Genomic DNA, 12,146 nt, shown 5'->3' with positions numbered 1-12,146 from the left:
GACAGTTGGATAAACAACAATGTCATTATCCAAATAGACTAGAAGAATAATTGCATTAAGGATCCCCTTGTGGCCATTGATCAAGCATCGACGTCTGAAATTTGCAACGTTACTTACCAGATGAAACCATTTCATCAGAAGTGTCTACCTCATTAGAAATCAAAAAAAAAAAAAAAAAAAAAAAAAACAGTTATTCATTGGTAAGTTTTCTAGATCATAATACTATAATTCTTCCATATTCTTCCCTACCAAAATTATCTTGTGTTATAAATTATTGCTTTAGAACCCTTGATTGCCTGCATCTTTCTCTGTCCTAATTCCCCCTATCTATTTTCCTTTTTAATTTCCAAAATTCTCACTTTCATGACATTTGACCAAGAAACCACTAAAAAAATATCCACCTTGAAATCTAATGTATTAAAAGGAGCTTTCTTTTTAGAGTCTACTTTCATCCATCTCTGAACAACTCTTATATGCATCTTCAGCTTTCCAAATTCTTTCTTAAGCTTGAAGAACCCAACTTGGCTTTTCTCGCTTTTTCTAGTTCTAATCTCTAAAGGGTCTCTAAATTTGCCTCTCAATTTCACAAATTCTCCTTTTGGACAAGACCTCTTGCTTAATTGGTATTTCTCATAAAGGGCTTTAATTGGTGTCTTCTAATTTAAAAGTTTGGCCTTTTCTGGGTTTTATGGAGCTGCCAAACTTTTAGCTTTAATGGGTACAAGGTGATCCCTCAATTTTCCCTTCTTCTTTGGTTTACTTTTGCTGTTTGTTCTGATTGCTCTCTATTGGATATGAAATAGGAATTATTTTGTTGATGGTTGTTTTAATTTGTAAAAAGAGTTAGTTTCTTTATATATTCTTATGTATTTGACAATGGTACTTGAAGTTATAGTTTTTGCTTTTAAGTTACAGTTTGGTTACCTAGAAACCTATGGGAAATGAAAGATGTTAGAATCTATTGATGGGCACACCTATATTGACTCTCAATGATCTCGAATTGAAAGCAGAAGTGTTAACTTGGCTTCTTCTTCTTTTTCCATGTATCCTTGATCCTGTTGTACATTAGGTGATCATGCCGTTCTTTTAAGGGTTATGTTGTTAATGTTGATAGTGATACGCGCATGCTGCAGAAACTCAAATGCTTCAAAGCTTTCTGTTGCGAGGTCTTTTCCTTACAAAGTAGGAATAAAATGCAGTTTTGAAGTTGGTCACTTGATTTTATTGTTAGCCTTGTATAGACTGGTGTATTTTGCACAACTGAGACAATTCATATCCTTTAGCTCTCCCTTTTTTAGAGGACTAGAAATTACATTTTAGCTAAAGGAATGGGAAGGCTAGTTGGTCTTTGTTATATTTTTTTATTCCTTCTAAATGCTTTTGAGTAGTTGAGCCTGATAGTATAAAGAACTGAACTTTCCACGCTAGAATTTTTGAAATTCTCAATAGACAATGCTAATATAGTTACTTAATTATTGTTGTTGAGATGACATGTTTCGTTCCCTTTTTACTATGCATATCATGTACTATTCATTTTGTAATCTATGGTTTCCAACCTTTTTTTAATTGGATGAACCTATGGTTTCCAACTTCGGGAAATGGAAGTAATGTTGTGTTCTATATTGAAGGTCTATTTCTTTTGATTCTCCCGATTCTCTTTATGAAAGGAATCTCATAGATGATTCAGATAAGGTTAACCGAAATGAGGAAAGAATCCTGAAACTTCACGAGTCAAACGGGGTGGTGGAACAGACCTCAAGTCCATTAAAAAGAGAAGTAATTAACAGGTATGCTTCCATCATTATTTTAGTTTATCTTCTCAATTTATTGCTTGATATTGCATGTCAGTGATCAGTCGAGATTGTGTACTTTGGACAATGAGAGCTCAAGCTACTTTTCTTCCTGTATCATTCCTCCATTTCTCCTTGTGTATGTATTTTTTGTTAGCCAGACATCATTGAGTGGACTGGGTTTAATTAAATCTGTTAGAAAATCAGGAAAAGATGATCTTGAATTGTTGAGTGCATAGATGCAGACTGAACACATAGTTCAGTACTAGAGGGTGCCTTTGCTGAGAGTGCACTCTGAAGCTTGAAGCTTTTTCAAATAATTATTCAAAATGTGCTTTGAATGCATGGCACATGGTTATCAGCATTTTTCTTTATCCCTACCTTTCAGTGGGGTGGGGTTTTCATTTCCTTTCTCTCTCTCTCTCTTGTGTGCTCTCTCTCTCTCTCCCCCCCTTTTATTTCTCTGGAAAAAAAAGATTGGGGGGGGGGGCAGTGTTGTGAGGCAAGGAACTGAAAACATTGTCGATACTGACATGGAAACTCTGGGTGTTGGGTGTGTTCCTGGAGCTTTATAAATAATGATGACGCCCTCATGATTAGATGAGCAAATCAATTGGATGAAGAAACTTTGATTATTGGCTACAACAATTGAAGAATGTTTAGAAAGTGAAAAATGTAGAAGTTGTAGTGAAGGTTCTAATTTGCTCACCACAGTGGAAATGGAGTAGGCCTGCCAGACATTAGTGAAATATTCTCAATAAATCATTATAGATGTCAATAATGATAATGTGTAATGATTCTTGCTGTATCATTTGGACTGAGACTTATAAATAGCAGGAGATGTTTGGGGTGCATTCTTGTTAGCCATTATATGATAGTTGAGCCTTTATGACACTGCATATCTTGAACTGAGGTCCTCTTAATATTTGAAATGAGAAAAGAATATGACAGTTGCACTGAAACATAGTTCATTGATGATATTGTGAATGCTCAAATGCCATAAATTTGTCCATGTCTGCTTTTTTCATAGTCCTTTTGACTTTCTGTGATGTGAGAGTTTTTTAGGATCCCTTATCTTTCATGCTTGAACTGGCATTTACATCTTTCTTTTCCTTTCCTTCTACTCCCTCTTCTCTGTTTAGTTGATATGCAAACAACAATGCTATATCAGAGTTGCAGTAGTTGTTCAATACCTTATCTTCTTTTATTTTCATACAGGCTATCTTATTCTTTTTCAATGAAATCACATGAGAATGATGAAATTGACTTGGAAGGCGGCAAGTTGGTAAAAGATAAAGATAAGCCAACACGTAGCAAAGGTGTAATTAGAATACAGAATCAGGCCTTATTTTCTGGCATTGCTTATTGCATTTCCTCCTGCAGCATGATACTGGTTAACAAATATGTGCTTTCCAGCTATGATTTTAATGCTGGGATTTCATTGATGCTTTACCAGGTAATTTTTCATACTCGTGTATTATTCAACTTGTCATTTTTTGTGTCTGAAACTGATTTTTTGGGTTTTTACCTGCTTACATTCAACTCAAGGAATTGAAAACAGACTCCGATATCTGTAAGTTCTAAAAGCTCATAAGACTTTGTTTTCTCTGCTGCAGAATTTCATCTCAGTTATTATTGTGTCAATGTTGAGATTTCTGGGTGTAATATCAACAGAACCACTAACTTGGAGATTGATTAAGGTCTGGTTGCCTGTAAACTTTATATTTGTCGGGATGCTCATCACAAGCATGTTTAGGTATGACATCTTTTCTGCTTTATGGTCTTTCTATATAGCCATCTTGTGCATTCATTTTAATAAAAAGAATGTTTGGACATTTGGATTTCTAAATGGTATTTCGACTTTTTTCTGTCCGGATGACTCGCCAGCTTATGTCATGTATGCTATCAGCAAACTATCACACTTGAAATATATATATATATATAGCAAGGACTTTTTTCTGTCCGGATGACTCGCCAGCCTATGTCATGTATGCTATCAGCATCCTATCACACTTGAAATATATATATATAACTAGAAGTATGATTTACCTAGAACTAGATTCAGTATCGAGCTAAGTGATACAAGCTGATTATTTTGCATAAAACTAGAGAGAATCTTCATTTTTATAAATTGACCTTTTGGTTTGCTGTCTTATATTTCATATACCCTGCAGTGTGTAAACTGACAGGCAATTCTTTCAAGGTTTTGCATGTTACAACACTAACATGACTAGGAAACCTTTCTATTTTGAGTGGATGAATGTAATATTTTTGTTATGCCAATCTCCAAGAAGAAAGTACTGAAGTAAAACCTGTTACTCAGAAGAACATGAAGAGTAAAGAGGCTCTCACTTATGTTCTATCATTTGTTAACTTGAATGAAGAAAGAAACATATGCTGGTCCCCAATGATATCATATGCTTAAAACTCCATCAGTATCTTCCAAACTTTAGGCTGAGATTTTCACATGGGTTTGTTCAGGAATAAAGAGGTCTCACTTATGTTCTCACATTTGTTAACTTGAATGAAGAAAGAAACATATGCTGGTCTCCATGGATATCATATGCTTAAAACTCCATCGGTATCTTTCAAACTTTAGGTTGAGATTTTCACATGGGTTTGCTCAGGAACGCCAAACTGCAGCTTGTCTTCTTCCTTTTTTCTCATAACAAAGACCCATTCTCATTGACATTTGGAGATTAATTAACATGATTTGCTGAAGTCCTATTAGTTTAGAAGCTGAACTTTTTCCAAGATGACTTCTGTTTCTAGAATCTGGAATTCCTGAAGTGCTATCTTATTCTGAATTTGAAATTAGTGTTTCCTTGTGTTGCATGCTTATTACTAATTATGATATATAGGTGAGAGGATGCCTAATCATTTTCTATTTGCATTTTGACATAGATGGAAACAACACAAGAAAGAAATACAGCAAGCAAGCACAAGAACACAAAATTATGTTGAAAAAACAATCACTCAGAATCTAATTCAAAATTTATTGTTGAATATTTTATATGTAGTCTACCTCTCTAAGAGAATTACAACTCTTTAAATAAACATAAAATCTAATCTAAACAAATTAGGAAACCTGAAAATAAAGGAAAAGCTATAAAAATCTTAAACAAAGCTGGAAAAATAATAAAAGAAATCTAAATTAAATAGGAAAAGAACTCTAAATCAACATAGAAAATCCTAAACAATGACTTCTGGACCTTATTATTTGAAGGCCTTTCCAACCTTTGATGTATGAAATTTCAACTCTATATAAAACAAGGTTTCTAGAATATCCAAGTAAAATTTCAGGCCAGCTGGAAAAATAATAAAAGAAATCTAAATTTCAGGCCGATCCAACTATCAAATCGAAAGTTATGTCCATTAACATAAGGTTGCATGTGAGGAAAAAATCTCCTTCATCACATTTCATCTTCAGTAAAGTGTCTGACTTCTTGAATGGCACTTGTGCTTCGTGTGTTTCGTCTTCAGCTCCTTTATTCAAATTTTATCTTGAAAAATCTATATTTGACTGCACATGCACCTCAAAATGGTAGAAACTAATTTATCTTGAGAGTGGCACTTTAGCCCCTTTAATCTATGTAGTTGAAAGTACCTTTCCAGTGTCTGGGGGGATAATTTGGACACCCGCAACAATATTTAATGAATCAGGCATCTAGAATCAGTGGTAAACAAACGATAACCTGGATTCAAATTTGCAGTCACATACATGTGATGCAACTTTCTAGAAACCTAGAAGTTGTAGGTTTGCATAGTTATTTACATTCTCAATTATGAGATCTCAATTTTTGGTTTGCTTGTGTTTGGATGTTGAATTTTAAATTATAAATTAGGGGCTATGTTTATATTACTGATTACATTGATTCCTGCTATTCTGTGTTTTCTGCAGTTTGAAATACATCAATGTTGCCATGGTCACAGTCCTGAAGAATGTTACTAATGTCATAACTGCTCTTGGTGAAATGTATCTATTCCAAAAGTACCATGACAGTAGAGTATGGGCTGCTCTGTTTTTAATGGTATGTTTTTTTTGTTACAAAGATGGTTTTCGGATTTAGCTGGTTTAAGATTTAGTACATTACCTAGAATGATACAGTTAGCTTGGTAATGTAGCGTTGATGTTGACTTGTTGATCTCATCAATAGCATCTCCCTGTATTATTCTCCTATCTATTCTTGTATACCAGCCATATGAGTACAAGCGATCACATTTGGACTGATGGTGGAATGCTGACTTAAAAAGATATAAAATATTGAGCCTAACAAAAGAATATCTGGAATATGTATGTATAAGACTTTGAATGCATTGTGTATGTGTCTATGTATTTTGATTTGGGGATCGTGGATAAAATTGTGAATACAATAAGAGGGGGAAATGAATGGATGTTTTAACTTTGGCATTGAGGATATGTGACTCGTTGAATTATTTGGGTCAAATTATATTGAGTTATAAAATTTTTAATGCATTGACATAGAATGAATGGGATATATTTTTTCATGTTATGCATGTAATCGTTCTTGTTTTTCTCCAACTTGGCCTTCTTCACTTGGTCTCATTTTTTCTGTTTTCCTTGTGCAGATCATATCAGCCATTTCTGGAGGAATTACTGATCTCTCTTTTCATGCTGTTGGCTATGCATGGCAGATCCTTAACTGTTTCCTAACAGCATCTTATTCGGTAAAGTACATAACTTAGAGGTTTTGCTTTCTGTACTTTGGTTTCCCTTCGTTTTTTAGCTTAATTTGTTAAAATATTATATCATTTTGTTATATATTATCAGGATTTAAATACTCATATTTCATTTTACACACTTATGAGTGCATTCTCTCGCATAAAATCTCTTTCTAGAGATGCAAGTGAATCAGAATATTTGAGCAATAATTACCAAATTACAGAGTAACCAACTTTAATTCTTTCCTCTCTTCACAGGAATATAAATTTAATTAAAAACGTTATCTTATCGATCTTCATTACTTGCTATATTACCAAAGCATACATATTGTTTTGACATGATATATAAGATTGTATTCTGGTAGTTAAAACTTCCTACTTAAGATATTCACGAGCAATATTTTAGGTTCTACTCAGTAATGATTTTTTCCTTTTTGGTCCATCAAGCCTCAGGCTGATATACATTGATTTGGTTGGTAGCAAGCTTGAAAGGATTGTTATAGATACACCTATATTTTGTATGTTTCATTTCGGAAATATTGATGCTTAAATAAAGTTGGTTTATGCATTTGATACGCTCTATCTTTATCAGCTGTCTCAGTTAACATGCCATGTTTCATTTTAATTCTAAACTGCAGCTGATAGATTTTCTGTTTCTTTGATTTTGTTGCCACAGCTGACTCTACGCAGGGTTATGGATACAGCCAAGCAAGTCACAAAATCTGGAAACTTGAATGAGTTTTCAATGGTTTTGCTAAATAATACCCTTTCTTTGCCACTGGGGCTTATTCTTATTTTTGTTTTCAATGAAGTGGACTATCTCTCCAGAACGTGAGTTTCTCTTATCCATTTCCATTTCACATACTTTACTGCTGGTTTTATGTTTGTGAAAGTGTACTTTATATTCTGACAATGAATATGAGTGTTTTGGTCCGTCCATGATCGGGATGTTCATAGGGCCTCATTAGCCATTTCAGCTTTGAATCATCATCTGATCACCTTCTTCCCTGTGTACCTAGAACTCATACTTGTTGCTAAATTTATTGTTTTTTATTTTGTTTTTTCCCTCTTCTGGTCTTGTCAAATTTTCTAGATTAGATTTCTTTTTGAGAACTTGCATTTAACTTCTAGTCAACTTAAAGAATACATGTATCATTTTTCTTTAATTATCTTCGATAATGAATAAAGAGAGACAATTTTTGGTCTCAAACTTAGTTAAATTGATTTTTTTTTTCAGTTGAATTTGTGTATTCTTTTAATGGATTATTGAAAATTTCTAATTAAATGTCATAATCCTTTGGCAGGCCACTTTTGAGGTTACCTACCTTTTGGTTGGTTGTGACGTTAAGTGGTTTTTTGGGTCTGGCAATTAGCTTCACTTCAATGTGGTTTCTTCATCAAACAGGGGCTACCACATACAGGTAAGGATTAAAAAATAAGCAATAGTCAATTGCAGAAAGATGTATTAGAGGCACTTCTAATCCATGATTCTTAATCTGCAGTCTTGTGGGGTCACTGAACAAGATTCCTCTGTCTGTTGCTGGCATCCTTCTGTTTCACGTGCCCACCAGTCTGCAAAACTCAGCAAGCATTTTTTTCGGTAACATTTCTTCATTTAGCTTGCTTAAGAGTAAGAAATGCATAAGCACTACACACCTGTAGGTGTACGTGCAGGCACTCTTGAACAACTTGGAGCTAACAAAAAATAGTTACGTTTGTAGGTCTTCTGGCAGGAGTGATTTTTGCTAGAGCCAAAATGCGAGAGAGATCTTAGAGCTGATTATCCCGACTTGTTGTATTTGTTGTACACATGATTGAGACATGCAATCGAGTGAATTGCGTCTGACCAGTTGCATACATCATAGACCTGGGAATCGGTTGAGCAGTTCCCTTGATGAGGAAAACATGGCAGCACATCTTTTTCTTTCAGGTGTGCTGTTTCATGTTGAACTTCCATTTTGACTAGGATCACAGGATTTTGTTGCGATGCATTGAGCATCTAGTTTTGTTGTATTGCAGAAACCATCATGTATAATTTATAGGGCCTCGTTTTGTCCCTGTATTTGCTTTGTTGATCTTATAGATTCTTTTATTGGATATGAAATGGCATAGTATATTTTCCAGGTTTTTATCTTTTTCTTTTTAAATACAAGTTTCATATAAAATTTGGAAAATATATTTATGAAGAATGTCACTGATAGACATTTTACCCATCTACCAATTACTCAACCACTGACAAAAATTTAACAAGCGATGTGATGTGACTCTGATTGAAAACGCAACATTACATGATGCTCTTAAAAGCGTTGTATCAAAACATGTAAAGAGCAATGTCGACAAGGGCCTTGCTAGTTTTTATCAAAACATGATGTTCTTATGATGCTTTATTTTATATTTTTATAGAAGACTAGTTAATGGTGAATTTATCAAAACATGATGTTCTTATGATGCTTGTCTTTCTAGTTAATGGTGAAACTAGTTAATGGTGAATTTTCATTGATGTATCATATCTTCAAGCCCTGCATAATGGCAGTTTTGCATAAGCTCAGCTCTTAATGCCTTTGTTGTCTCCTCTATGTTCTCAGCTGGAATGTAGGTTGAGCCAATCCGTTGCCCACCTTCTTGAACATAGAATCCAGCAGTTTCAACACTGCCCCGTGGAGAAAGAACGCAGGTTTCAACACTGCCCCGTGGAGAAAGAACGCAGATTTTCATCTTTCATTAGTGGTAGCAACTGAATCTGGCCATTTATTTCTCCTCAGCAACTTCTCTTATTTGCATCCTCTTGAGACTCCATTGAAGACCTGGCTTCTGGAGCAGGGGCCGAAACAATATCAAAGAATGAACAGTTGAAGGTAAGAGTAGATAGAAAGGTTACATTAAATATTGCTTTTAGTCTAAAAGGCATATTAGGTGACAAATCTATCCTGCATTGCTGCTACAAGCCGACACAACACTCTTAATCTCTTTCTTTTTGACAGGTTCAGGCTCAAAATCAACCTCATGATCATCCATCAAATTCACAATTAACATTCCATCGAGATGAATGTAGAAAACGGGCAAAATCACTGCTGGAAGTTGCAGGTGGCTGATGGTCCATCGAGATGGACTGAAGCAGACCTGGACTCGGCTGGAGTCGACCGCTAGTTCATATTGTCCATATCGGCCACGCCACTCTCCTTATATATGGGCTTTAGGCTTCGAATTTGGGATTTGAGAGTTTGGATTTGAGCTAGGACCTTCGGTTTATCATTAGAAAACGGGCTGACTCCCACGTTTCTTAGCATGGAAAACAAACAGGCATGCCTCTTTTTTTCTTTTCTTTTTTGGTATTACATGCATTTTAGTTATAAATTAGTTTATAGGCTGGCGTTAGTTGTGATTTGAATAAATAAAATTGAATATAAAAATAAAATTTAAAAAATAAAAAATTATTTATTATTATTAAACTCGATTTAAGTGATCAACTTTAAAATCTCTTAACCAATCTTTTTATCTAGTCCAAATTTAAAATTAAAATACTTGAAAGTTTTTCTGATATGATCTAATTAATTTGACTCATCTAAAAATAACTCATATAATTGATAAAAAAAAGTATGATCTTGTTTTTAACAATAAAACAAAGATAATTTTTTTTATTATTAAGATGACTTATTGGATTGTTCCGGGCTTTGGTTTAATTGTAAAATTCATAATTCAAATGATAGAATCTATTAAAGTTAAGAAATTTATTTTTTATTAAATTATATAATAAAAAAATAAACACTTATAAAATTATTCACAAATCAAGAATAAATCAAATTTTAAAATGTTTGTATATAATACTATAACCTTATAAAAAAACAAATTTAAAAAATTATGAAGATAAATTTAAAATAAAACAAATATTAAAATAAGCATAAAGAGTTAGCATGTAATTAAAGTGTAATAAAAAGAATTTCAGGCTCTTTATGGCATAAATTTCCTTTTATCTCGATTGAGATAGAAAGTGGAGATCAATAAGCATACCCCATGGATTTATATATAAACACAAATAAGATATTCTCTGACTCCATGGATCTACCTTAATACTTAACATTATGTGTATAAATATAAATAAATCTTGTACGTGTGGTGGCTCTAGAACGTGTGCTTTCCTTCATTTCGATGACTATATCTCACAAAAAGATTTTTGTTCATGGATGTTCCACACTGCATATGAATGAAAATGGTTGTGGAGAGATTCCTTGTTGCTTAGGTTAATATTTGGAAGTTGAATCACTCTCTCTTTTTATATTAATTATTTTTCTTAAAATTAAAAGATTGCTTATATATATATATATATATATATATATAGACAGAGAGAGAGAGAGAGAGCAAGCAAACCATTTCCTTTTAATAATATCGTTCCAAATCCATCTCTTATTTCACAATCTATTTCTATTCCCCTGGATGATAATTTATCTTTTATGTGGATTAGATAATGACGATTAATCTCTAATTTTGAATAGAAAAATATCTATCTCAAAATCTCTTTCCACAAAGACAGGGAACTCCAACCTGAATCGCCCCTGTCCCAATGCAAAATGGCTACAGTATCTCTATCCACATGCCCTTTTGTCGTATACAATATTGATTACAAGTTTCTATATATTTATGCAGAAGTTTACAAATATATTCTGATGGATCCAAACCGGGATTTAAACTTGGATTTTCAACGAAGAGAGTTCCACCTTAATGTGTTTTATCTTCTAAAAAACCTTCATCAAGGAACAAAAGTGATAGTCTTTTCTGAAGATTATGAACTTTATAGATCATGATATATGGGGCTTGGCTCCATTTAAACGTATCATGTTCCCTCTAATCAATTGACCAACAAGACAAAAACAGCACCATCTCTCTCTCTCTCTCTCTCTCTCTATATATATATATATATATATATATATATCAACATTTTTTTCTCGTTAACAATTAAGAAAAATGGATCATTGAGATTTTAATTATTAGCTAGTCATGTTAGGTCTTACGGGGGTTCTCCAAATTCTAGCTAGTTTGTGGAGAAGCAAACGTCAGCTATCTCACTTTCAGTGTTTTTTTCTTCTTTTTTTCATATATATGCCAGAGAGATTCATTAAAAAAAACCTAGAGAGCAAAAACAAGTCCGCAAGAATCAAATTGAAAAACAACAATTACTTTAAAACTCCATCAATAATTTGCACTTCTTGTAATTCATCAGGAATAGTTTTCTCGATGTATTGCAGAATTATATATATTTCCATCGCTATTAACGAGTCATCTCAAGAATAATTTAAGCTACTTTTAGTAGTAATAATGCAGATATTTTCTAAGAGGATACTTGAGAGATTCTCACTAAGCCAATGCATTTACGTATTTTCTTAGAGAGCTTTACATTATTGTGCACTTTAATTGTCTTGTAGAAACCATTATAGAGCAAAAGGTGAAGGTTTTTTTTAGACCCTTTTTTTAGTTCATTAAATTAATACTTTAAAACTTTGAAAATGAAAGGTGAACATCTCCACTGAAACTTGCCATGGACTTCAAATAAAGCCAGGAAAGTAGCACTATGGTTTTGAGAATTATATCCTTAGTATATTTAATGAGAACAAAACGATAACGCCATTGTTAGGAATTATCATCTTTTTTCCCCCACGGTGTGTGTATGCTCGCCCCCCC

The 12,146-nt window shown here is 33.4% G+C and overlaps 1 protein-coding gene across 1 annotated transcript; it reads left to right on the top strand.

Annotated features, from left to right (window-relative positions):
- Positions 1-200: 200 nt before the first annotated feature.
- Positions 201-8,601, top strand: LOC105130402 (GDP-mannose transporter GONST1-like). Its single transcript, XM_011032891.1, has 10 exons — positions 201-725; positions 1,629-1,787; positions 3,009-3,246; positions 3,407-3,546; positions 5,692-5,821; positions 6,381-6,479; positions 7,150-7,304; positions 7,778-7,894; positions 7,976-8,073; positions 8,195-8,601. The coding sequence occupies exons 1-10, from the start codon at positions 715-717 to the stop codon at positions 8,245-8,247; spliced, it is 1,200 nt and encodes a 399-aa protein (XP_011031193.1). The 5' UTR covers positions 201-714; the 3' UTR covers positions 8,248-8,601.
- Positions 8,602-12,146: the final 3,545 nt, after the last annotated feature.

Source organism: Populus euphratica, unplaced genomic scaffold (genome assembly GCF_000495115.2).
Source record: "Populus euphratica unplaced genomic scaffold, PopEup_1.0 scaffold45.1, whole genome shotgun sequence".
Lineage (NCBI taxonomy): Eukaryota > Viridiplantae > Streptophyta > Magnoliopsida > Malpighiales > Salicaceae > Populus > Populus euphratica.
The sequence above is the reverse complement of the archived record's forward strand: the minus strand, read 5'-3'. Positions and strand labels throughout refer to the sequence as shown.

What these genes read in the sequence shown, in the direction of transcription:
- LOC105130402 (XM_011032891.1), top strand. An exon ending in TCCTAACAGCATCTTATTCG is followed by an intron (nt 6,480 to 7,149) that starts GTAAAGTACATA and finishes TTGTTGCCACAG; the next exon opens with CTGACTCTACGCAGGGTTAT. An exon ending in CTCAGCAAGCATTTTTTTCG is followed by an intron (nt 8,074 to 8,194) that starts GTAACATTTCTT and finishes TTACGTTTGTAG; the next exon opens with GTCTTCTGGCAGGAGTGATT.